The 26,932-nt window shown below is 43.9% G+C and overlaps 1 protein-coding gene and 1 long non-coding RNA gene across 12 annotated transcripts in view; one reads left to right on the top strand and one right to left on the bottom strand.

The window, feature by feature from the left end:
• Positions 1 to 323: 323 nt before the first annotated feature.
• LOC133666518 (uncharacterized) lies at positions 324 to 2,202 on the bottom strand. The gene is made up of 2 exons (XR_009830745.1): positions 1,653 to 2,202; positions 324 to 1,592 (listed from the first exon to the last, which is right to left on the bottom strand). It is a non-coding gene; the product is annotated as an uncharacterized LOC133666518 (long non-coding RNA).
• LOC108000936 (LIM domain-binding protein 2) overlaps positions 1,586 to 26,932 on the top strand; it is a 74,389-nt gene continuing 49,042 nt past the window's right edge. For 7 of the 11 annotated variants that reach the window (XM_062077806.1, XM_062077810.1, XM_062077813.1 and 4 more), the window contains exons 1-2: positions 1,586 to 4,970; positions 21,974 to 22,042. In XM_062077806.1, the coding sequence (XP_061933790.1) occupies positions 4,093 to 4,970; positions 21,974 to 22,042 (947 nt within the window). In that variant the 5' untranslated portion in view covers positions 1,586 to 4,092. The remainder of the gene's footprint in view (positions 4,971 to 21,973; positions 22,043 to 26,932) is intronic. The other 4 variants (XM_062077811.1, XM_062077816.1, XM_062077808.1 and 1 more) reach the window with 1 other exon arrangement.

Raw genomic sequence — 26,932 nt, 5'->3', positions numbered from 1 at the left:
CATCGAGTACAGGCCCCTTCGAAAGAAATTTCCACGTGTTTTAAACACGTGTGTCCAAGGGTGGGTTTGCTTGGCCGAAGAAGAATTTTTTCGTGTCCCTAATTTTGAACGAGTGTTATTCTTCCAGTTTTCATCTATATATGTATACATGAGAGTTGCATTCCAATATAGAATAATATTTTTAGAAAAGTTTTTAGAAATGGTGTTAAATACGATAAAGTTACAAGGAAACAGGAAAGTTAAGAAGAAATTAATATTATCTCATCGTCGAAAGTTTTGCAACTTCTCTTGAAACGAAGAAGAAGAAGAAGAAGAAGCATATACATAGTTTTAGTTAATTAATCAATTTTTAATAATCAGTTTTACGTGTAATAATATTTAAAACGTAAAGTTTAACAATATCCTTGTCGTCGTTTTATTATTAGTATTGTAAGAGAATTGGAAATTATAACATCGTATAATTTTCTTTGCAAAATTCTGATTCTGTAATTTGGGTCATTTTTACCCTCTCCTCGAAACGGTGAAACGAAACTGATGGTGTCCAAGAGAAGATCGAGGGCAACGAAGTCAGGTTTTTTTTCTTGGCCAATATCTTTGCAGAGAGTTGTATATATTTTTTCGTCGAGTTCATCTTCTTCGTCCATTTCGCATCTCGAGAGCATGAAATTTCTTTACTAGTTAAATATCCATTCGATTACTTTTTAATCTTAAATTACTTTCACAGTTTATTACATCGTTACGGTCATTTCGAAATTAGAATTTTTCCCGAACAGGAGAACGATCGTGGAAAGTCGGCGATTCCTTTTCTCCTAGATTTTGGATTCACGATCGAAACAGAGTCCATATAGTAATCCAAATAAGAGAGATCGGAAAATATAACCTGTAAAAGGGAGGTGTGAAAAGGGGGAGGGAAGAAAATAAGGTTCGAACTACAATGCAGTGCACGAGATGTGGTCGTTTTCGCACGCGCCACGCGTCAGGATAGACCATCCTTCTTCATCACGTCGTACAAATGTGTTCAACTTGACCCTGAACACGATAAATTGGACTTTTGGTCTTCTCCGATCTTAGTAGAATAAATCCTGGACTGGTTCCTTGGATCCACTGGTGATTTAGAAGGTTGAACTGCTCTTCAACGGACGATGTTCACCGAGTTGTCCCCAATCATGCCATGAATATTTGCTGGATCGATCGACGTGACTTCGTCTTCGATGTTATCGCTTATTAGAGGATATTATTTCAGAAAACGTAGTTCAATGTATCGTAGTCGAAACGGAATATCGGGAATTTTTTTTTGAAAACAATTTTGAAAATTTGAACATTTCCTCGGGAGAAAAGTTTGACAAATGTTTCGAAAAAATCGGTATGAATTTTTTTTTCCAATCATAAAACATTCTCAAAATCATTGATCCTTTTTTTGTATTTTATATTTTCGCATGAAATTGTTGATATCGATACATCATAAAATTACACATCTTAAAACTTCCGACATTTTATTAAGATTATCATTGTAATAATAATAATAATAATGATTACTCTTCGAACACTTTTCGTTGACCCGTAATACCTTCTGATCTAATTCTTGTTTTATCCTGGAAACGATTCAAACGTTTAACACACGTCGTAAATTCTTGAGAATCTACGATACACACATGCGATCTGTATACTTCCAATTTCCCAATCGAATCCCAAAATCGTGAAAACGCGGCAACAACGGTACATTGGCAAAGAAACGTGAAAGTTGTGGAAAACGTAAAAAGAAGAGGAAGAAGAAGAAGAAGAAGAAGAAAGGGAAGGGGGGACGAAAAAAACAAAAGGGTTCTCGAGAGCGGCAGGGGTGGCAATACGATGCGAGCGAGGCTCGGGCATGGGAAGGCAAGGTAACGCAAGGTAAGGCGAGTCCCACGTCGTGTTGCGTGGACACCGGGCATCGGGCGCTCACGTGGCTCCCCACCTTTCGATTCGTGTGCGTGAGCCTGCTCCCTTCCGACGCTCCTTTCGCCGTGGCTTCGGTTCAGCTTCCCCCACCCGAGATCCTCGCGTGGCTCTCCCCCTCCATCGGTGCCGCTCTGTCCTCGAAAGCTCGAGTGCGATTGCAGCGCCGCCACGCCTGCCGCTCCGCAGTAACGCGATTGCTCTCGTCGAGTGTAAAACCCGTTCGCGGAGAGTGCTTCGCTCGTTACTTCGTGACACGCAACGCGCGTTGTCCCGCGTTCGTGTCTCCTCCCTCTCTCTGTTCCTTCGTTTCCCTCTCTCCTGTGTCTGTTTCTTTCTCCGTCTGTTTCTTTGGTGTCGATCGGCGCGCACTGCGACTTGGAGAGTGTTCAGTGGTCGGTCTCGCGATAGTTCGGTGCTCGGTCGAACCACGTTTTTTCTCTCTCTCTCTCTCTTTCTCTCTCTCTTTCTCTCTCTTTCTCTGTCTGTCCGTCTCTGTCTCTCTCCCTCTCTGTCTCTGTCTCTCTCTCTCGCTCTCTCTCGCTCGCTCGCTCTTTCTTCTTCACCACGATTGAATCAGAATCAGACGAGAGGAGCAATCGCATTCGGTTGAAAAGTTAGGAATCGAGTTTAGTCTTTTTTTTTTTCGGAGTTGTTGTGTGCGAAAGGAGCCGCGCGTCCCTTGTCCGTGACTGTGGGAGCGACACAGCGGTGGACTCGGAGAGTCGAAAGCGTCGTCGTGACACGGACTATGCCGAAACGCGGCCATCCAATTGGGAAGCAGCGTGGTCGCGCTGGCCTGGTGTTTGGGTCGCCTAGCGGCGACTGAGTCCTGTTACGGGATGCTAAAAGTTCCCGCGGGAGTCGGTGGCGAGCGTTGGCTGAAAGAGGAGAAGAGGAAGAAGAAGAAGGCAGGCAGGATGGGCGGGAGACGAGGTGTGCTGGTCCGCGACGTAGGTGCGCATCGCGACGCCGACGACGTGACGGCCACGTGCCCCCGCGGATATCTCGTTGGCTGTTGCCACTAACTGCTCTATGCAACGTACGTAGTCGAGCGAAACGGTGACCGTGTACAGCCGTGTCGTTTTCAACGGCGTGTCGTTATAAAAAAAAAAAAAAAAAAAACAAGATAGTGTGTGATTCTTAGATAGATGGAATATAGAGTGTGACGGTGATATTGGAATATATATATATATATATAATTTTCGCTTCGTATCAAGTGCACAAGTGACTTCGAGAAGGATCTTTCTCTCTTTCTTTCTCTCTTGGTGTTCATCGATATTATTCGCAGGCTCGTGAAAGGAGAATCGTCAAGTTGTTGGATATTTTAGTGGGTGCGAGAACGGGTGTTCTTCCCTGATACAAATAATTCGTCGATAAATAGATAGATAGATAATAGAATCGAATTTGCCGCCGGTGAGGGGAGAAGAGAGGACGAGTTGTCATCACGGGATGTTGATGATTCGTAGTCCCGCGCGAAAAAAAAATATCGTATTGTGGAATATCGACTTGAAACTCGAAACGCTCGAGGTACCTACCGTGTTCCTTCCGTCCGAACCGAAGCTACGTGGTTGCTCCAAGAATTTACACACCGGCACACAAGTCGAGAAGTTACCGTGAAGTGTTGTGATTCTTTGGCCACGGTGAATTCCATTCGCAGTGATTAAACGAGGTTTCGAGTGGGAACCAGTTCGTTGCTACTACTATTACTACTACTATTACTACTACTACTACTACTACTGCTACTACGTTAAACGCGAGGAGGGACTATTTGCCGGTAATCGGAGGCGAAAAATACGACGGAGTCGATAAACTCGACTCGGTGGTGGTGGTGGTGGTGGTGGTTGGTGGTGTTGGTGGTGGTGATCGAAGAAGAAACCGGAGAACAGTGCAACTAAACTAGGCGCCGCGAGGCTGAGGAAGAAGGGAGAGGAAAAAGGAGAACCGAAAAGAAGAAAAAAGAGCAACGCTGGAGAGCAGCATTTCGAATTGAAATCTTTCAAAGAAGAGGAGCGATAGATCGTCGGTTATCGTGGTCGAGAAGGAGGGAACGACGGAAGGAAAGTCTCGGCTCGAGAAATTCCCGCGCTTGTACCCCGATCATCAGGCCGACGGGAGTTCGAGGAGAGGGTGAAGGGCGTCGTGGAGGGGGGAGTGATGCCGGTGAGGGTGGCACAGCGCCCCCCAGGTGGAATACCACTGCACGCCGGCGTGCCGGTAGCGCCCAGCAGCGTAACCGCCTCCGGTCCGTCGGGCCGGTGCCTCGGGGGCCCGGCAGCGCCCCCCGCCGGCTCGCCACCGCTGCCGCCCTCCTTGCAATCGCTCGGCGGCGGTGTGAGCAACGCGAACAGCGCCGCTGGCGCGGCCAGCAACGGGTCCAGCAACGGTAACACCGGGAACACCGGCAGCATAGTTGGGAACAACACTGGTCAGGGGGGGATCGCGACCCAAGCCCTCGGCGGCGTCACAACGACGAGCGGCGTCACCACGAATCCCTTGCAGGCGATGGCGTCGGCGGCGGCCTCGCTAACCCAGCTCAACAACATGGCGAATGGCCCGCTGCCGCCGCTCGCGGCCACTGGGCCCACCGGCCCCCCTAGCTTGCCGCCTCCTCAGCCAGCCACCACGCCGACCCACGGGGGTCCGCCGACACCGCACGCCGGTGTCACAGGTGGGCCCCATCTCAATGGAGCGTCTCCAAGCCCTCACCCCATGCCGCCCCACGGGATGATGAGCGGCTCGCCTCACGCCCCTCACCCGCACATGGGCGGAGGCGGGCCCTCGCCCCATCCTCACCACCCCGGCCCCCACATGGTCGGCTCGCCTCATCACCCCGGTCCGCATCCCATGGGCCCAGCCGCCGGCATGATGGGCCCGGCCGGTATGCAGCCCCAGGCCGCGCCCGGGATGTGCGGACCAGGACCAACCGGCCCGATGGGGCCCCACGCTCATCCTCAGGGACCTGGAGTGCCCGGACAACCGCACATGCACAACGACCCCTTTTACTGCTCTCCCTTTGGATCGCATTACTTCAGGTAAATCACGCAAACACGATCACAAGGTTTACGAATCGGTTCGCGCGCGAGGGTGCAAAGGTCTCTCTTTCTCTCTCTCTGTATCTATCTCCCTCTCTATGTCTTCCGCGCTATCGTTCGTTGCGAATGGATGGAATGTTTGATAAGTCGTCAGGAAGTTTTCTCTCTCTCTCTCTCTCTTGCCGCGATCTTTGATTTTTCTCGTTGATTTGAACTTTGATTGTTTGCGTATACGCGAGGAGTTACACACGTGCAGCCTCTCTTATCTCCGCGCGAATTTCCTATTACCATGCCGCGATTTCCGATAACTCTCGATACGTTTTTTTCTCCACTCTTTTTTTCCTTCCTTTCTTTTTTTAAATCGTCGACCCAAGGAAAACGCACTCGTGAATGAAACGTACGATTCCCCGTTTACACCGAGAAAACGCGATTAGGGAAGGAGAATTGATCTCGCCTCGATTATGGTGTATCGGGTGCGCGATATAAATAAATAATCCGGGGTTGGATCGGCTGTACAACAATTTTTCGTCACGCGAAGCACCGCTCACCTGATCGACTAACAGGTTACTACCGCGGTGCGTTCGCTGCTTTCTTTCGAAAGACGGTCACGCGAACTTCCTGAAAAAGGATGTTGTATCGCGTGGCCCCGAGAAACTTCCTATTCGAAACGATTCGAACGAGCGAGTAAGGCTGCGATCTCGAACCAGCCTATCCCCTTTCAAATCTTTCTTCTCGACTCGAAACTTTCCGACTCGTATCGAGAAAGAAGGAAAGAAAATAAGTTTTTGATCCGAAATAATTAAAGTATCCATCCAGTGTCTGCATTCAAACTTTACGGCTCGATACTTCGTTTCGTGCCAATCGTTCGTTCGCCGGTCTCTCGCTGGCATACGATCTCTCTCTCTCTCTCTCTCTCTCTCGAGCGTAGTAACAGTATACTCGAAGAATCCGTTATCACGGCTAGGCTAGGATCTTCCTGGTGACCGTTGCGCGGTCGAACGTATCACGAAATGTAGCCGCGTGTATAAATAGTCTTTGAGATTGGATAGGTGGTGGTTCGTTGATCGATAACGTTAATGATCGAATGACGAAAATTAACGTTCTGTTTGTTGATAAACGCCTTCTTTCGTCATCATCTTGTTGCGAGAATTTCGTACGATTCGAAATTGTGACACTTTTTACAGATCGGGTCTATAAACTAAACTCTAGTTTCGCCAGAGTCGAAATTTGACTTTATCGATGCCCTTCTTCCACCCAACGTTGCGTCGTTTGCACGTCGTTTCGAAGGCAATGCCCGAATCGATCGGCCAATTATCTTGGACAAACGTCCGCGAGTCAGGTGGGCCTGGAAGTGTCTGGGACGCTGTTCTATCCGTAATTTCAGGTGGCTCGCAGGTGGGAGGTACCCTTTTGCGCAGGTGTACGCGTAGAGGAACGCGACTTCCTTTCTCGTCCGTGGAGAGGGCCAGATAGGTGGAGGGCCTGCCAGGAACCGATAGCCGGTTGCATAGCTTCCACGGTGACGATTATCCGCCTCTTCTCCTTCGACCTTCCTTGTATCCGGTCTGGACGTCTCTATCGGCTCGACATCATCTCCCTGCTCGCTGGCCCTGTCTGGTAATCGCGAGGGTTCATTATCATACGCGTTCCACGCTGCTACATTCGCACTGCTTCGTTCAACAACCTTTTTTTTCTTTCTTTCTCTTTTTCCTTCTTCTTTTTTTATTGCTTCAAGATCGTCTACGTCGATTTCCTTTGTGAATAAATGCGCGTGCATCGTGGGGTTTTCGATCGTCTCGAGCGCCGTATTTGTAACACGATGATATCGATGATCACGATTCGAATGCGTTTGCCGTATTTTCTCCTTTATATATAAAGGATATAAAGTTTCGATCTCGAGGAGAGCTGGAAAATCAACAAGTTACAAAAAGAGATCTTAATGACGACTCGCTTCGTTCGAGAAATTAAATTTTCTTTTTATCTATATTTCGTCCATTATACTTTAATAATTTCGTTTTCGGGCATGGATATTACAAGTGATTAGAAATTCCGTATTCGTACAATTTAACGATGATAATAATTTTTTAAAAGTTTCGAATCGATCGACAGGATCGAAACGTCTCCTTCGTATTGACGTGGTCGTGACAACAATTTTTACACGGATTCCAACGTTAGATCCTTCTTGTGCATCGTTCAAACACTTGGAGTTTACCATTGGACTCCAAAGATTCTCTTGACCGTGTAGTAAAAGTTCGAAATAAAGGAATAGAAATTTACGAAGGATTTCCTCGGGTCATTTTATTCAAGTATGAAATTCTCGGCCCCTCGTGGGTACTAAAGACACAGGTCTACAGTGTTTAAGGTTTTTACGATGTCGTTTACAACGCATCTGGGAGCCGGGATTATTGCAAGAGATTATATTTAATTTTTCTTCTCCTTAATTTTTTCTCCCCCTCTCTCCCCTCATTAAAATAAATCGCGCCAAGGGAGGAGGAGGAGGAGGAAGCATTGAAACGAGGAGAAGGAGGCTTCGAACGAGCGAGGAGAGAAGTTCGAGCTTGATCGGAAGTCGAACGTCGTCGGTGGGCTTATCTTATCGCGGCCTCTCGGTAGGATAAGAAGGACCTTGATCGCTTCGCGACAAACTGAATCAGCACCTTGGTTGGCTAAGAGCCCCTGGTAATTTTGCAAATTTCCAAACGTTATTTCCTCTCCCCTCGTTCGAGAAAGAAAAATTTCATTTCTTGCTCGCTCGGTGAAAAATTTCAAACGATCCAGCGTTACAAAGTTGAGCACAAAAGTTTTTTCTCTCTCTTTAAAATGTATAACTCTCTTCGTTACGATATTACGACGAAATCGATGAAGAGAGACACGGTTTCATTAGAACTAAGCAATTCATACTACGTTCCAACTCTCGGCATTTCCTCCAAGAGTTGAAGAGCCGGTTAAAAGACGGTTTCTCGCCAACGATGAAACCGTGGTCGAGGTTTTCGCGGGCGGATTCGATAAATCGGCGGATGACAAAGAGGAGCAGAGGCGTGGAAAGAGGGAAGGCTCGTTCCACGAGGCGAGGCCGAGTGCATAAAGCCGTGCGCAGGTAGCGTATCAAGGTTCCAGTTTCGCGTGAAACTGTTCGGTTCAAGGCGAGCTTGAAAAGAACGCACATCGTAATCCTTGTTATAATCGCCTCGAAGATTATAGAATCTTTATCTTTCCAAAGTCGATCCAACGTAACAACAGTATAGAGGAATTACACCCGATTATCAAATCCCTCGTTTAAACCGTGGAGAGTTTATCAATTGGAGGAAGGGCCTGAATCCGATTCACGCAGGTGGTGCAGGCAGGTCGGCTATCGAATGCATCAAGCTTTTCCACGCACTCGATTAACCCCGCCGCGCTCAATCATTCACGCGGTAGCGTCTTCCGTCCCTTCCAATTACTTTCAAAGCCGAGGAGCCGGCCCCAGGAAGCAGATAAACCTAATCCCGGTTCAGGTATATACGTGTACACGTATACACGCGCGTCGAGTGTGCGCGTGTGTAAAGAGAATGGAGGAGGAGGTACCGCGAGGAAGGTGGTGGAACAGGAACGTAAGAAGCTGACGAGGTGACAATGAGCAACGGGAAGAGGCCTTCCTGAGTCATGGCTTGGAGCTAGGAATACAGCTAGGATACAGGTGTGTCGAGGGACAGGTGAAATTTGGCAAAATTTTCGCCATTTCTTCTAGCTCAGTGTCTCTCATTCCTTGCTTCTTCGAGCCTTTCGAGTTTTTCGAAGCATTTCGCCCTTCCAATGATCGATTTGAAAGATAATATTATTTCGAATTTTTTCATTTCTCGAAAAATTCTTTTCATCGTCAGTCTCTTCACAAGAATGGAAACTCCTTGGTTTAAGTACGTGTTGTTGACTCTTTGTTGCACATTGTATGTGCAAAATGTGCGTAAATTGATCGTTGTTTCTGACAAAATAAATAAATGTATCGACGTTTCCTCTAACCTTTAACAATCTTCGTGTACGTTAACGAAAGTTGTAAGTATATAAAAACGTTTTTGACGCAACAAATCGACGCGCAACTTCTTATCTCCTCTAGAAAAATACGAGATAATCTAGAATGGAAAGATCGTTGGTTTAGAAAGAAATATTTGCTCTTTCGCGCGATAAATCTTCGCGAATTTAACCACGAATTTATTCCCGAATCGAGTCGATCGAAACGCAGAGAGTGGAGAAAGACGATTTTTCGAGTAATAACGGTCGAAAGTATCTCGTCGACGGGCTGAAATCGATTATCGTGTTCGTGGATCCGAGCGATAACAATTCCATAGCTCGATAAACGGGCAGTGTTATCGCCGCTTGCGCCTCCAAACTGGCTCAGATTCGAAGATAATTGCCCCCCTCCGCTCCGCCCCGTTTCTTCATCCCAAATCATCCGAATTTACCATCGTCACTCGAACGAAACCGTTGTCGCTTATCCACTCGAGAAGCCGCGCGGAACACCTAGGCGTGTTCTTTCGAGGTGTTAACAGCTGGTTTCGCCGATAAGAATCTTCTCTCGTCCGATAAATGACGAGCGATCCGCTCGCTTTATGCCATTCGATATCTCGGCCGATTCGAGTTGGGCTCAATGGAAATTTCAAACAATCGATCATGAAACGCGATAATTCAACGTGTGGGCCGGGAGGGAGGGAGGGACAAACACCGCCAACTCTAAAAACTAAGGAAACGTAATGCCGGCGTTTAGCTCTCGAGCACCTGGTGCTCTTGAAAACAACGATAAAGAGAAACTTAAGCGATTCTCAAATGAAATATCACCTGGTCGCTCGCTACCGCCGATTTGGAGCACCTCCTCTTTTTTGCGGTTGATCCTTGCGTTTCGATACTCGGATTTATTTCACGGATGGAGTTTCTCCACTCGAGTCTGTTTGAGAATAAATTATGAAAAGTTATTAAAGTCGGGTACACGTCTTGGCGGGTATCGTATCGACAGTGATTGTTTAATAGTAAACTTTCCAGAGCAATATTTTTAAGAATGTAAAACTCCATTTGAGATTAGGATTAACCTCTCGAGAATTGCTCTTGAAAATATTTCTCCTCGAGTCGTCGATGATAATTTGAATAACTTTCTAGAGAAAATGGAATTTCATTTTCGACGGTAAACCTGTCGAGCCATCTTTTCCTTCTTTTTTTTTTTTTTTAAACAGGAATATATATTTCCGTGATTACAAATCGAACACTTACGCTCCTCGCAAAGTGTACTCTCCTTGGAAAGTTACCTGCTCTCGTTTCCTACAAAAAAAAAAAATAGGAAATACTTTTCGAAAGAAAATCTCGAAAGTTTGGTCGTTTTATCACGAACGAATTCTCACCTCTGCTCCAGTTGGTCGGGCAAAGCTCTGGCGAGAAACGTTACGGAGGAAAATTTTCGATTTCCACGACCGGACGCGAGGAAAGAGGAATCGAAAGTTTACGATTATTTTAACGCGAGCTGTTGCTTCCTTGTGGATTCGGTGATTTTATTTTTACCACGGCCCGTCTATTTCAGCCGATGCGCCTCGTATCGGAGGAAGATGGAAACGGAGAAGCCACGGATCTAGGATCTTCTCTCTTCCACACCGAGACGAGCCGCTACCGATGCCGTTCACGCGGGGAATAATGGCCGATCGGCAAATCGAAAGCTTCGGCTATAAATAATGAAATTAGCGCTGCCTGTCCAAATGCAGCACGTGACCTCGCGAATCTTGCCAAGTGTCTGTGTATTCCGTAGAGAGTCGTGGGTTCAACCGACCTACCTGCGCCGCGCACACTCACGAGCCAGTGGCTCTCAATCTCTCCCGTCCCTTCCCCGACCTCCGACGAGCCTCGTCTTTTCACCTTTTCTTTCGAGGAATTTTAACATCGAATAGCTGAATATCAATAGGACAGCCTTCTATCCCCTCTTTGCCTCGCGGCATTCATTATATATATATATATCCACTTCATTTTGATCGGTAACTCGCGTTTCCTAATAATTATCCTTGCTCCTTCGATGTAATTCCGAGGTAGCTCGTGTGCACGATGCGTTTGATTGCCAGTTTTGGTAATTGTCCGAGAAAATAATGGTACATTAGGAGCGTAATCGCGAGGGAGGGATATGTGCAAAAATATCTCCTATTCCTATAATGTTATAGTTATGTAAAAAACCGATTTCCAGCCGGTCACGCAACGGTGACTGTATAACAACGTTTCTTTAATTTTGTTTTAATCGAACGTGTAATAAAATGAGCGAGCAAACCGCGCGATCCAAATGTCGGAATCTCTTTTCCTCGCGTGATCGTTCAATTGTCATTGGATTATTCCGGAAATCTCGACGAGTTTCCAAGGTTGTATTCTAAGCACACTCCCCCGCCCCGAATCCAATCGTTGAAATCATCTTGCGAGATTAGGAAAAAAAAAAAGAAAAGAAAAATATTAACGCGGTTCGGTTATCCATTGGATCTTGGAAGGAAGGAAGGAAGGAAGACAAAGACGTTTGTCTCTGGATCTTCATCTTTTGCGTCGTGTTTCTTACGTCACCGTAGTTGCATAATGACTCGCATCTCGAGCGCGTGGTGCGCCGTGCACAACGTCAAATCCTCCCATCCGTGTCCATGGTATCGATCGAAAATAGAAATTTTCGTCACGATCGATCGATCTTCGACTCTCGATCCAACGTACACTGTATATATATATATGTGTGTGTGTGTGTGTATTCCATCGATAGTGCGCTGCGCCTCCAGAGAGCGGCGCTCCTACGTTCGTTTCCTTGCTTCATTAATTCACGGATGAAGAATCGAAGGTTGGAATGAGAACCGCGAGTGATTTGCCAGTGAAGCAGTTCGTTGGCGTTGGAGTTGGCTCGGCTGATCTCTCTTCTCCTTCTCACCTTGCCTACGTTCGTCTTTTTCTCTCTCTCTTCTTCTTTTCCTTCGTCGTCGTCGACGTCGTCGTCGTCGTCGTCGTCGTCATCGTCGTCGTCGCAGTCGTCCTCTTCTTCCTCTTCTTCCTCCTCCTCCTCCTCCTCTTCTTAGCTCACTCTGCTCTCTCCGCGTTCTCAAGGCCGCCTCCTCCAAACCTCTCTCTCTCTCTTTCCTCCTCTTCCTTCTTCTCCTCCCCCCTCCATGCCTTCCTCGCGTCTCTCCTCCCCCACCGCCTCCAACTTTGCTGCCTCTTTCCTGCCACCCTCCTCTCTGCCAGGCCGGCCAAGGCATCTTTACCTCAAGCTCCGACTCCTTCCTCTCTTCTACTCTCCGTGAAACCCCTCCCCCCCTTTCTCCATGATCCCTCCGCCGAGCCAGCGCGCGTCCTCGTCCGCGAGGGGACTCGACGCGCGCGCGCCGCGGATACGCGTCCAACTTTCGAAAGGCGACGCGCGTGCGAGAAGCGTTGATCGAAGTTGCGCCGCGCCAGGAGGAAAGCGGAATCCTGGAGAAATTGGCGGCACCTTGCGAGACGCGGGAAATGTCGCTCGACCAGTTCCACGCGCGCCTCGACCCTCGAACCTGCGCGCGCCTAGCGTTAGAGGTCCGGTTTACGATCCCTTCGACGAATTTTTTCCCTTTCTTTTTTCTCTCTCTCTCTCTCTCTCTCTCCTGTTTTTTGCACCAGGCATTTAGACTTCCTCGGCTTGCGTTCTTTTCTTTTACTCGATCTTGAACCGCGATGGGAAAGGTTATGGTCACCGAGTTGGTTAGCTGTAGGGAAGGGGATCGTTTCTTGCGAAACATTTTCGTTTTTGATCCAGGCTTCGAAAGGGATATCGATGGATTCGATTCCTTTGAAAAATAAAAATTAGGGTTAATTTATCGGAGTGATTTAAATTTAGATGAAACTTAAATTGTTTAAAAATTCAATAAACGGGCGTTCGATCGACGTCTCGTACCTCTTAAGAATACATTAAACGTTTCTTGTGTATACGTCGTAAAGGAAATCTTAAAAAAATGTCTGGTTCGAATCCATAAGGAAGTAGATTTTCGAGAAGGTTACCCGTACACGCTCGCTCGCTCGTGTATTTATATAAACAGTTGATAAGTGGGGTCGCATACTGACGCATTGCATCGTCATGGACGCATACGTTATAGGTAGAATTTAAGGAATAGGAAAGAATAATAATGTGGAACCAGTTTGTTTTTTTTTTTTGGAAAGGGAAATTTCATCTCTGCTATAATATTTAGCGAATACAGTATTATTATTATTGTTGTTGTTATTTTTATTACTGTCAGTATATATCTTCACGGTAAAACGTTAATAATAATAATATATAATTATATACTTGGGGACATGTCTCAATATATATATATATATGTATCTAACAAATAATCTAAGAAATAAAAAAAAAACATATTTATTCAACTAAATATATAAGTTAGAAACCGGTTTCCCTATTGCTCTCGAGTATGTGTAATAAGATTCCGCATTGATAGTAAATTAATGTTATCAATTTTGATTGATAAATGTTAAAAAAAATTCTTACTGCAATAAATAAAAATACCGAATTAAAATCGTCGCGACGATTGTTTACGACGATTAAAGGAATGGAAGGATATAAGAAAAAACGCTACTAATAATACAACAGATCTCGACAAGTTTCCCCCATTTTCTTTTCCGCAGAAACTAAATTATATTTAAAAGAAAAAGCTCGTGATCAAAATAATATCCATATATATATATATATTCCAAGATCATTAAAATCTGGCGAGAAGGATCGATAATAAAGCAAAAATCTTGGAATCGAGATATAGTTACAGTCCTTGTTCTCGTTTAATTCGAGGATGACGAGTTTCCCGTTTTCTTGTTCAAAGTTTCCCGCGTAACGATGATGCGATACAAGCGCGCCAACTAGCTTTGGAATATGCACGAGGAAGAGCGGGAAAGGGAGAGGAGGAAAGAGCACCTCCACTTTATTCCCCGAGGTTTTTTTTTCGAAAGACGAATCCCGCTCACCTTGAAAGGTACGTCGCGTGGCTCGTCGTCAAGCAGTTCTCGAATAAGCCCTTCGAGCCGTATGAAACTTCGAAATGCCATCTTGGAAAGTCTACCGTTCGAAATTTTAATCCTATCCGTGGAAATTGTTTTGCATAGACAGATTTTTCCTTTTTCTCTCTCTCTCTCTCTCGTTCCAAAGTTCTTGCCTCCTTCTTTGGCGTCTCTTCAGAGCTGGAGATATCAGTGTTTTTGTCTTTCCAAGTTCTTTTTTTTTAAATACGAAAGTATGGCAGGGACATGCTTATTTCTGATATCCCAGTGCATTTCAGATCCTTCTTGTTAAGATCTTTCCCTTTTGATCGCATTCTGAAATTCCGAACACGTTCTAATTAATAAATTTGGGAAAATCGCGTGATCCTTTGCTAGGTAAAGAACCTAAGTTTTATCGTCTCATTTCTCGATCTTGGCAAAGACACGAATTTATCAATGGAAGAATATTAATTTCCCGTATTAAATGTTTAATTCTCAAAATTTGATATATAAAATGTTCCATTAATGTCTCATTCCGTTTCGTTGTAAGATACGATAATCTCTTCGGAATATGACATTTATTAATGTTCGTTACATTTATTAGAATAATTTTACATAATGTAATCTTTAATTAGAATAATTTTGCATAATATTAAAAAAAAAAAAAAGATAAAAATATAATTTATCATTTTTGTGTATTACATATTACACCCAAATATTATTATTCAACGTGTAGAATTTCATGCGCGTAATACGCGTAATGGAAAAGTTAAAAATCAATCCATCCATCCATCGAGGCACACCTCGAATCTTTAAAATTGATAAAAAAGATATAAAAGAAAGGCACGAAACATATTAAAAATGATATATTCGTAACTCGAGTCACGAAGATTTGATATTAAAAAAAATAAAAAAAGATACATACAAAGTCCACGATCTTCAACAAATATTAAATTTTCATATAATTTTATTATATTCTAATTCTAACTATCGAGCATAATGTAATGTCGTCGTTGTACACATCTCCCGATAAGAAACGTACGAATGAATACGTAATAACGAACGTGTTAATGATATAACATAATAAGAAAGATTAATGATGGTTGAAAATCGAACGAAAAAAATAAAAAGAAAGAAAGAAATAAAGAGTTGGTTGGATATTATTCGAGCATCGAAATGTTAGCTTCTTGTCAGGATGCGTGGTGGTTCGGTTAATCCGGATTTATTCGGTCTCTTTTATCCGTGGAATGATCGCGAGCAGCGTAGACACGCTACTGTAACCCAGTCACGTGGTATCGAATCAGGGTGGGGACAGTCGGATGCCCTTCCACGGGACTCTGTCTTCGACTGTACGGTTTCGCGCATGGAACACATTTTAAGAACCAGTTTCGAGTGGTCCACGCGGCATGATTCGCTTCGTGATCGCTGGCTTTCCTCGGATTCCTTATTTTCCTGGATGGCAATTAATAATGGAATTTTAAGAAAATGAATCGTTTCGCTCGTTAGATGTCCAATTGGTTCGGTGTTTTAGATGTATATACATTTGCAACGAACATCGAAAGAACGAACGTAATATTTGTTTTCTACGAAGCTTTTTTGAAATTGCTTTCATTCCGTGGCATGCCTCCCGATATAGGAACAAAGTAGTGAGAACAAGAACTTTCACTAGTCTGTAAAAGTCTGTAGCCGATTTCACAAGACAAATATCGCTGTTGGAATCTTTTTAAAATTCTGTTCTTGTTTGTGAATATCCTTTTTCTCTCTTTTTTCATAGATTTCTTTAAACAGATAAAATTAAATTAAATTCTAGGATTAAATTTCTCGTAAAGTTCTTTAAATTGCATATCTATTTTAATAAAACCAAGCTTCGGAAGATAACGTGATGCAAGACACACACGATAGAACGTTGTAGAAAACTTTTTCCATAATTATCGTCGATACATCTATAAAGTGTATCTTTTCAAAAATATCCTGTTTACGAAGAATTCGACGATTTCGCAGTCTTAATTTAAAACACTGAATCCGCAAAAATATATAAATATATATATCCTTTTTGTAAATGCACGACTATCGCGTAAAGAAAAATTTGAACGGATATTTAAGTCCAGCGAGCGAACAACGCGGGAACGGAAAAAGAGTCTAGAATTGAGTGGCTTTCTAAATCGAGCGGCACTTCTGTCTACGCCATATGTCGAGTACCGGGGCTAAGATTTCTCCAATTCCTTGTAGAATCAGGAACAGCGTGGGCTGGGGTGGAAAAACACGGAAGGGATTCATAGGGCAACGTTGCGCGGGCGGAGGAGGATCGTCTTTGTGTCGCACTTGGTGTGGTCGGGTATGGATTCTCACGGGACGTTGCGCACACAACGTCGTCTCACGGCCAACCTCTGTAGCGATGGGTATAACACGCATCGCGTACGATCAAACTTTTTTCTATTTTCTATTTTCCAATTAAAAATTGCCCGATCCGTGAGCTCTCATTCTTTACCTTTTATTCCTCCTTTCGATTGGATTTCTTTCCGTCCAAGGATAAAGGCCTCTATACGTTGTATTCTTTGCAAAAATTTTCAACGAAAATTCATCATTCGTTCACGAGTTTTCTTATATTACTCTTTCACCATTTCGTCGTACGCACTTCTCGCGCAACCTTCAAACTAATTTGTTCCAAAATTAGTCTCGGGACGAGCCATCGCTACCGCTCGCTCTCACACTAGGAAGGCCACGAACACGCCGATACATTGGGACGGGAAGAGGCACCTCTCCCGCAGGTTCCCACGTGTTTCCGACCGCAAGCCGCAGTTATAACGGCGCAGCCGCGACTCGTCGACGAAGGACGAAGCGGTAGCAACGCCACTGTTTTCCATTGCCGTCCCATGGACGAGTTCGTCGTCCTGCGGTACGGTGCCAATACCTCCGTACCAGAAACGCGACTTCCTGCTCGCCCTTCCCTCCTGCCCACGTGGGGCAAAGATGGACTTAAGAATAAACTTGGACGAGTCGCTTCGACAATTCAACCAACAATTCTACCGACAACTATATTAACAAACGCGATGAAATAGCTGGAAATAGAAGATTTCCGATTTCCATGATTTTATGCACGCTCGCGACGTACATTTTTCGAGATATTTTCGATAAAAGAGAAACAAATATGAAGCGTTAAAGCAAGCCTCGAAATCTTGCGGGAAAGATGTTGCGTTGTCCTCTGAAACGCCTTCCATCTTTCCTTCCACTCGTCTTTCTTCTCTCTCTTTCCGCTCCTCTTATTCTCTTCCCTTTTTGTCTCCGTTTTATTGATTGCTCGTTCCATCTCGTAGCACTCTTTTTCCACTCCGATAAACTCGAAACAGCTGCTTTTTGCTCGATCGTGTCGCATTTTTTCCCTTTGTCCCGCTCTCGTGTTCCTCCACACGTTTCCCGCGTGCGTCCCTTCGCTCGCACCTTGTCGCCGCGGATCGCGTTTTTTCGTCTCTCTCTCTCTCTAGTCGAGCCGTTCTAACGCCTTGGAAATGAATCACGCGGGCTCGGATGGGCGAGTTCGCATGTACCGCGTGCCGGGCAAGGCCGCGTTTTTACGCCGCCTTGAGAAAGAGAAGGAACGCTCTGCCTCGTGCTAGAACGCTCGTTTGCTCGTTCAGGTCGTAACCTGCACAGTCGAAATCGGATGGAAGGATCGATCCTGCTTTTCGTAGCTGTCGTTGTCGTGAGAGAAATTCGAGGTTTTCTCACGAGAATCGTAGTTTGGAATTTGTAAAAATATTTATGCTCCGCGTGTTAAATTTCGTATTATGCTTTACATATCGCGTACTAGCGGCAACGATAGTAATTGGAGAGATGGATACTTCGGGTGGCCGGGGGAAGCAAGAATGGCGAGACACTCGGCTAACCCAGTTCCGTATTTGGTTTCGCGATCAGGCCACCATTTCCTGTAGCGCATTTTCTGTAGCGAAAAACAAGCGGTTATGTTTATCCGACAGCAATTGAGTTCTCAATCCCGAGATACGTGTCTCGCGTGGATATATACGCTGTACACGTTATTTTTTTAGAGACAATTCTTCTTCGCAATTCTTTTCTCTCTTTTCTTAAACAGTGCATCGATGTATCTGTTTCTTTTTGTTTGTGCCAAGCTTTCGATCAAATTTTTAAAATATTCTGCATTATTACCAGGTCACGTTGTACGCGCATTAAAAAATTTAAGAATCGAAGATTATTTTTATTTCCTCGAGGATATTTTTGTTTTTTTAAATCCTCGTTTATCGGCCGCAAAATAGTCGGATAAGCAACGGCGATACAATATCATTTATCGAGACATTATAGAAACGCGTATTCTTAAAATAGCCCTCCCCGTTCGATAATTTTTCATTTTCTGATTCAAAAACTTGGCAAATTCGGAGAGTAGAAATTTGAGCATCGTCGACTTTTACTTTTGAAAGTTCCTCGCCCATCAACGCGATCGAAAGTCAAGATACTTTCAACGCTAGGCGATCGTTTCTCTCCTTTTCAGCCACACGCCAGATTTCTATCCGATTCTCTTCAATGATCCCAAATAAAAATCGCGTCGTTCCATTCATCTCATTTCCCCCGTGTGTGCGTATAAAAAAATTTAATTTTCTTTGCATTTTCGTTCCAAAATTTATCCCTCTTCCGCCGCACATTTCTCAGTTGAATAAAAATTCCAGCAACTTTTCAACAGCAACCTGTGGATCCCCTCCGTCATATCCTCGGCATCGATCCTCCCTTCGTTTCCCCCGTAATTCCTGATATATTTGGAAAAGCGGACGTGTTCGTACCGATCGGATTTCACGGTAAGATCGCAACGTAACGATCGGAAACTCGATCGAGCGACAAGTCGAGCGAAAGCAAGCGTGTAACCAGGAAGTCACGCGTGTACCTGCGTGCGTGCAGCCAACGTGAAATGACATAACCTTTTGTCAACCGATTAACCTGCCCTCCCCGCGACACGATAGCGTTCATTACACGGAAAACCACGTGGCCCGCGCCACGAGGAGAGAAAGCTGCGTGCGCGCTCTTTCCTCGCGTTTTCTATCGCGTTTAAATTCTCTGCAGGATCGATATTTGCGATCCTTCTTTTGAGTAATTCTTTTGAGAGGTTATAGGAGGAGGAAGTTTTCGGTCGATTTCAATTGATTTGAAGTACTCTTTACCGGTTGATGATCGTCGTCTTCTTTTGGATGTTTTTTTTTTTTTTTTTTTGATTTTTTAAAAGACTCGCAAGAATACACGTTCGATTGATCGATGTCGCTTTTTTCATTTTCCCTTATAAAGCTGTAGTCGAGATATATATACACGTTACGTTCAATCAAATCGATAAGATATGATAGATATTTCGGATAACTAAAAAAAAAAAAATTCACGAAAGTCGAGTATGTTCCACGACTTATATATATATATATATCTTTAATTCTATTTTCTGTTCTCTACGTCCTCGAGTTAATGAAACACATTCACCGATCGTAGCTTGCCGAGTGAACGAGTGTTTGGGGAAAAAAAAAAAAAAAAAGAAAGAAGATTAAATTAAAATAGGAAAAAAAAAAGTGCACGTGGAACACCTTGCTATCAATCATCGGCGGAAGTGGACGCGGTGTCGATCAGTTTTTATCGTTGACACTCGTGTCAATATCTCTGCGAACCGGTTGAAAAATAAAATATCTGCGGGAACGAATGCGAAACGAAAAAAAAAAAAAAAAAGAAAAAAGAAAAAAAAAGGAAAAAAAACATCGCTCTGTATAGCAAAAAATTAAAAAAAAAAAAAAACAAACAAACAAACAAAAAAAGAAGGAGAGAATGAGGAAGAGGAGAAGAGAGAAACTGTAGCGTGTAGTATCAACGATTGCGTGGCGCCACGTGGATACGTGTCGCTCGAATCGGGGCTCGAATTACATGTCCACCCTTTGTGGAGGCTCTTTTGCGGTCGCGGGACACCACCCTATGGTGGCGCGATTACACTGTATGGCCCGTTTACGGTCACCTCTATCTCGTTTCCAAAAATCGCGACCACGGGGGTGAAACGCGAACGACAAGAACGAGAACAATCGGCGTTCGAGGGTGGGCGGTTAATGCGCTGCAAATGACGTCCTCACCCGTACGCCGCGGCACCGCCTCTTTTTATTAATTGTTCGACGCCTTTTTGTCAGCTGAGACAACTGCTTTTCGGCTTTTCACTTTCCACGCGCCGCTGTTTGATCGTTGCGACACGAATGTCTTTGCTAACACGAGTCTTCGACAGCGGTTCTCAGTTATTTATTTATTTATTCTTTTTTTCCCCTCGATCGATTCTCGATCTTTTATATTTTCGCTTACATCGAATCGATTATTTTGACTTCTCGTGGCGATTTTTTTATTTCTTTTATTCTTGATCGTCCTGTTGTAATCCGTTTATCAACCGGATTCGACGCTTCTCGATATTTCTCGGATCATTTGCCACGAGCGTCCAACGATTTTTATCGATGAATCTCCACGACTGATTATAAGAAAGATTTTCTAGCTTTCTCGTTTTAAATTATTTCGAAAATATTCGGATTGATTCTTCGCGAAGTTTATATACCTCACGGTGGAAAATATTGTTCTAAAACGTGGTTTCCATGTCACGAACCGAATATAGTATATTAGAGATTATAATTGCCCGTCCAAGTTTCGTATCAGCTCTCAAACTTTCCGCTTTGGTACACATAATATGCTAATATTCGCACGATCGTAATATTCCTTCTACTTATTCCCCTTCAATTTTGTTTTTAAACGCTCTTTTTAACCATTTCTAACCATTTGAAAGCAATCCCAATATATGTATAATCCGAGTCATCAAGATAAAAAAAGAAGAAGAAGTAAAATAATAACGAGATGAGGGGAATTATCACGAGTAATGCATCCTTGTTTCTTCAACTTATCGAGATGGCGAAAGAGGAGGGGTGTTGCGGAGAAATCGGATGAAAGGACGGTGGCCGGGATTCACGTCACCGGGCGCGTGTCCCTCGATTAAAAATTGATCAAGCCCCGGGAGCGGTCAGGTTCTTTTTTTCGCGGAAGCTCTTTTGCGGTCGCGGGACACCCCGGGGTACGTGGTTAACGAGTAGTTACGGGGCCGACCCTCTCTGTGGTTCCTCCGCGCAGCTATGGCGTTCCGTATAGGAGGTTTACCTATATTTAGCCCGATAAAAATACCATCGCGCCTCCCGCATGACGGCCTCCTGGCCCGCCATTCCCGATTTAAACTTCTGCCCAACTCTTGAATCCCAACTCAGGCCTGCAGAACACGAAGCAACGCGAATCGAGCGAAGCATCCTCCGTTTGTCAGCCCCCTCTTGCAGATTATCGTCGTCCCTCGCCTCGCTCCGACACTTTCTCTCTCGAGAGAGAAAGAGGCAAGCCTCGTTCTTCTCGTTTTCGGGGGTCGATTTTTCTTCGTACACACGAAATGTTGAAACGAAACGCGTTTTATATACCGTGTCTGCATTTTTCTTGAGTTTTTATTTTTTTGCTTTATCTAACAGATAAAAACGCTTTGATATGTCAAGGTTACAAATATGAAAAAGTAGACAGGTTAAGATATAACAATTTTAATTATAGGTGTTTAAAGAATTAATTAACTTTTTCGCACATAATATTATTGCATTCATATCAGAAGTTTACCAAGGTCTTGTCTTATAATTAGCAAATTGTTATTATATATACGTTTACCGTCTTATTGCGTCTTCGTTGTTATGTGGTATTATATATATATATATATAAATGTTATATCGGAATTTTTAATCTCGTTTCTTTCTTTCTTTCTTTCTTTTTTTTTGGAATATTTTTACCCGACGTTAGGTTCGTAATCGTATTATTGTATTCATCAATGCATTCCTGTCCGTTGGTCGTCCGTAATCGTCTTACGTAATGTGTCTTATTTCGATTAATTAATACAGAAGCACTTCTTAATCCGTTTTCGTGAATAATTGAAATAAGTGGGTAAAATTATGAATTAAATAACTGTAAAACTGGTGTAAAAAATGAGTAATATACGTCAAGTTTTTCTCTTGCAGTCTTTACGCGTCAAAAATGAAAGAATCGAATGGAATAGTATGTCGACTCTGCCAGACATACGCTCAAAAGTGAGTATACGCTTTACAAAAACGAATTTATTTATATTTTAATGTAAAGAATCTCGAGTGTTAGAAACGCTTGCGTATTATTAGTTTCATGTTCCATATTATGATCGATATATTCGCGCGATATCTTCGAACGAATCGAGAAGATCGCGGAGAAGGCGTGTAAAAATATCGATCGAGGCTTTATTCCACGTCGATTTTTTAACCCCATCTTACCCTTCGCGCCCTTCCAAAGATACGCACGAATATATATATATATATATCAACCCCATAAGCAACGTGTATACAAGATTCATCGAGCAAATTCTTTCACGTATACTACTTTTGACGTTCAACCCGTCGCTTTTATTCGAAATCTCGCCTTTGGGTGCAAAGATACGGAGAAAAGTAGCTATTTTTGGACCGATAATAATTACGAGACCGCGATCGAGCAGCTTGGATTTCGGATATTCGACTTTTCCCCGAGTCGGAGGCTCGGTCTCGCCCTCGTCTCATTCTGAATTTATACAGAGACGCTGGTGGTGGCTGGTAATATCAGTGGTAGTAAGCAAGTAGAGTAGTAGAGTAGGAGGAGCCATCGTCTCGGGATGCAAATCGGTGGCAAAAGATTCCTCGAAAATCAAGGATTCGCAGGTATCCTCCGTCTATTTTATAATCGAGCTGGAACGTAATGCGATAATTTTCCTCTTCTGTTTCTTATTTCCAAACGTAACGTATATCGCAATCGTTATCTCGCGGATGACGCGATCCTCGCGCGTTGAAGTGGAATCTTATCGAGAATCGTCGTTTCTTCCGAACGATTCGCGGACTCTTTGTACAATGCCGACGATTATCGTCGCCACGATTACGTCTCGTGGCTGTTTCGATATTTCACAGCGATGTGGGACGATTTCCCCTCCCTCCTTTCCTTCCTTCTTTTCCCCTTTTTTCCTTTTTTCCCTTTTCCTCCTCTCCTTCTTCCTCGATCGAGCGCTGGAACAATGACCGGTATTATTCGCGTCTCATCGCGGTGTTATCAATTAAGACCGAGCTCTGATGTAACACTACGAATATCGAAGCGCTTCGTTTCCTGATAACTCAATGTCGCTTGGTGCCTGTTTTATTATTTCCACTCTGATATCTCGAGAATTAATGCGGTTGTTCGATCTCCCTCGAAATTATATCTGTCGATCCTCTATGGATATTTCGAGTTTCCTTCGAGATAGGTTAACGAGAATTTATGTAAGTAATGCAAGATTGATTTCGAACATTCGTTAAAATTTTTCTTGCTATCGCGGGAAAATCCTCTTCTCCACCTCCGTTCCAAACAATTTGTACGTTATTTCGAGGGAGAAAGAGAGAAAGAGAGAGAGGGGAAAAAAAGACGGTTATATCGAAAAAGTATTTAAAAAGAAAGCTGCTCTATGGAAGCTACACATTTAAATTTAAATTTAAAATTGTATTTGATAAAACGACGATTTCATATGCATCAACGTGATATTTTCCTTAATTTGCATAATACCCAGCATATTCTACGATGCTTAAATTTTAAGCCTGCAATTTACCACGGAAGAAAATTTATCTCTCGACCATTCCTTCTTCTCCATCGATCGCCCCGTTCTCTGAATAAAAAGAAAAAATAAATAAATAAATAAAAAATCAAAGATCCACCATCATTCCGAATATCTCTCGATCGTAAAATTCTAAATCGTATCTTATCTTCATAGACTCGGTCGATCCTCCATTTTTTCCCCCCCTCCTTCCCCAGAAAATTCCCCAGATAACAATCCCAATCGACGAAACGTACGGATTTATTGATCGGTCTCTCGTTACCGGCAAAGTGTTGAGCGCCACGAGTGCGATAAACCGTTTGTTAAACTAGCGCACGTGTCCACCGTTAAGACACCGTCGTGTCGCTGTCAAAATCACTGTCAAACCTGTTCGTGTCAAACACCGTCGCTTCGTCAACGTCAACGACCACCACCGAACACCACCGCCGCCATTCTCTCCGCCCGTCCTCTTCCTTTTTATTTTTATTTTTATTTTTTATTTATTTTCTTTTCTCTCTCTCTCTCGCGCGCGACCACAACCCAGTCGAGAATCGCATCGCGTGCGCTTTTTCGATGGATCGGATGTGTATATACAACGGGGCAGAGATCGCGTATCGCGTATTGCGTATTCATGGAAACAGGGATTCTAACCGTTCGACACGGAGTGGTGGACGGTTTCCTCCAGTGTCTGACGGTGGGATTATGTGTGTATTCGTTCTCGGTAGCCTTCGTTGCGCAATGATAACGATGACAAAGAGACTCGGACGACAACTACTGCGCGATAATGACGAGAGCGATGGTTTTTCGTGGAACGCGCGGTACCCGTGATTTTCGCGCTCGATTCGACTTCGATTCGATCCCTTTGACTTATTTTTTTTCTAGTCCTTTTCCTTCCCTCGTCGCGGAGAGACTGGACTGTTGTTGAATCGTTGTTGAATCGACGACTGTTTGGCAATTTCGAGTAGAAACGATCGCATCCCGCCGATCAAAAGTTTCGCCATTAAACACGACGGAGATAAGACGTTCGTTCTTCGAATGTATTCGCGAGACAAGTTTTTCGAAGAGGAGGCCAAAACAAACTTCAGTTGTCGATCGACTTCGAAGTGAAACAAATTTCGACCGATACGATGGATTGTTTGTTTTTACGCGAAAATATACACGACGCGCGTGAAAAAGGAAAAAAGAAGTAGAAAATATTCGTATCGATTCTGTTGTAGAAAAAATAAATCTCCATTTAAGCCCCATTTCTTTCGATTCGCGAAAAATTTAATTTTACGCAAACATTCGCTTCTAATCGATTTAAGTTTGCGTTAGACGAAGCGAGATACAGATACAGCTTATCTCTATCCGTCTTGCTCTATCTCTCTTCCTCCCTCCCTCTCCCTCTCTCTCTCTCTCTCTCTCGTCTAACGCAAACTTCGATACGCTCGCGACTTGATAAATAAGCCTCGACCGACATTTTTACGTACCAACTTTTGCGTTCTCGCTATTATTGTATTAACAATCTCCAACGATCGATCCTTCGAAAGCTTGTCTCACGAATATATCAACGACTCTCTTTCGATCGTCGAAGAGGAGGAGGAGGAGGAGGAGGAGGAGGAGGAGGAAAGACAAAAAAAAAAAGAAAAAAGATTAGCTGTGACAGGTAGTGCAGGTGAACAGTTGCGTAATTAGTCGAGGTTGAGTTAGGTGTCGCTCACTGGTGGGAGAGATGCCGAGTTACGCTTCTCGCACGTATACGTGTTACTTTCGTGGCGAGGAGAGACCGTAATCTCGCCTCTCTTGAACACCGAGATTCGAGATTAGTCAGTTATTTTTCAATTCCTCCTCCTCCTCCTCTCCAACGCCTTGTTTTGTAATAGTTGGAGAGGCGCGCTATTCGTTTCAAACTCGCGATTCGAACGTTTTGATTTATACCGATTTCCCACGGCGCTGGAAAAGAGCGTCGATCGAGATTTCTTGGCACGCGAAATTCTCTCTGGGTGGATGGATTCTCTGGAAACGAGCGAGAGTGCGTGGTGATGCGAGCAGGCGGAGAATGATTCTGAAACGAGACGAATAAAATTTGTCAGTTGGAGGAGGGAGGGGGTTTCGTTTCTGAGGGATAATTGGAGCAATCGAAAACTTACCAAATGAACGTTTAAATGAATTTTGGTTAATTTTCTAGCGGAATTTTATTATATATCGAGGAGTCGTAATAAGCGAGCGAATAAAATTTTATTTTTTTTTTTCTTTGTAAAATTCGATTTACCTCGAGCTACTACTTACTTCTTGAATGAAAAAGAATCGTCATACGTTTTTTTAAACTCGATTATTTAAGCCTTCGAATCGCTCTCGAAATGTATCTACATCCGCGTTTTAATTTGGAAAAGAAGCAATTTTCCAGTAACTTTGCGAAACTTTTCTCGAAAATGATCCATCGGTATTCAATATTCGTACACAGTAGCGAGGTCACGTCACAAGAGATGAAATCGTTTTAAAATACGGATGAGAACGAAGGAAGGAAGAATTTTTTCCTAATACGTCCAATAATAAAGGGGGCGAATGGACGGGGCCGATGGGCGTTTTTCCAGACTTCGTTATGCAGTTTCTAATAAATTTATGTGGCCGTGATAAATATTCAGGCGTCACGGCGATTTTAATTGATATAACGAAGGAATATTCATGAGGAAAATTAGAGGGACGCTCAATTTATGCGTCTCGTACGTTCTCGAATTTCTGCTCGCCCCGTACGAGACGCGCGAATTCGTCTCTGTGTGTAGAGATCAGCTGGAACACGCGGCGACGCAACTTTGTTTCGGATTCGACTCGGAGTGGGTCTTGCGCCAACGACAAACCGGCGACGATTTTTCCTTTTTTTCCCTCTCCTCCCCCGTGGAACTTCGATAATTCGCGCGCCTGAGGTGCGTGCCTGGTTGCACGAGCATCAATGCACGGAGAGGGACACGGAAGAACGGATATTACGGAGGTATTGATTACCGATAACCGATGCGCTCTTGTGTCGCGGATGTAAGATTCCCCCCTCCGACTTTATCCTTATCCAAACAGATTCTTATCGATGTTTAATCTAATTGGTATTCTATTTACACGTACTATAAATTTTTATCAAGAGCCTTCCAACCAAAGAATCTTCGAGCAACTTCTCGTTTCGCCGACTATTTACTCTCCGCGTGTACGAATCTTCGTTTCGGGGACTGTCGTTGCGGGAAAAAGGAAGGAAGGGAAATGTTTCACTCGCAACTTGTCTCCGCGATTACTGCAAAAGCATTTGGCCGTGATTTATCGCGTTACACGTTCGGGACAAGCGTGCAGTAACTTAATAAGACCTTCCCACGTGCGTTACGCCTCTAAGAAATTCAATCCT

This window comes from Apis cerana, linkage group LG8, assembly GCF_029169275.1.
Source record: "Apis cerana isolate GH-2021 linkage group LG8, AcerK_1.0, whole genome shotgun sequence".
NCBI classification, from domain to species: Eukaryota; Metazoa; Arthropoda; class Insecta; order Hymenoptera; family Apidae; genus Apis; species Apis cerana.
Note: the sequence above shows the minus strand (reverse complement) of the source record. Positions and strands in the feature narration are given on the sequence as shown.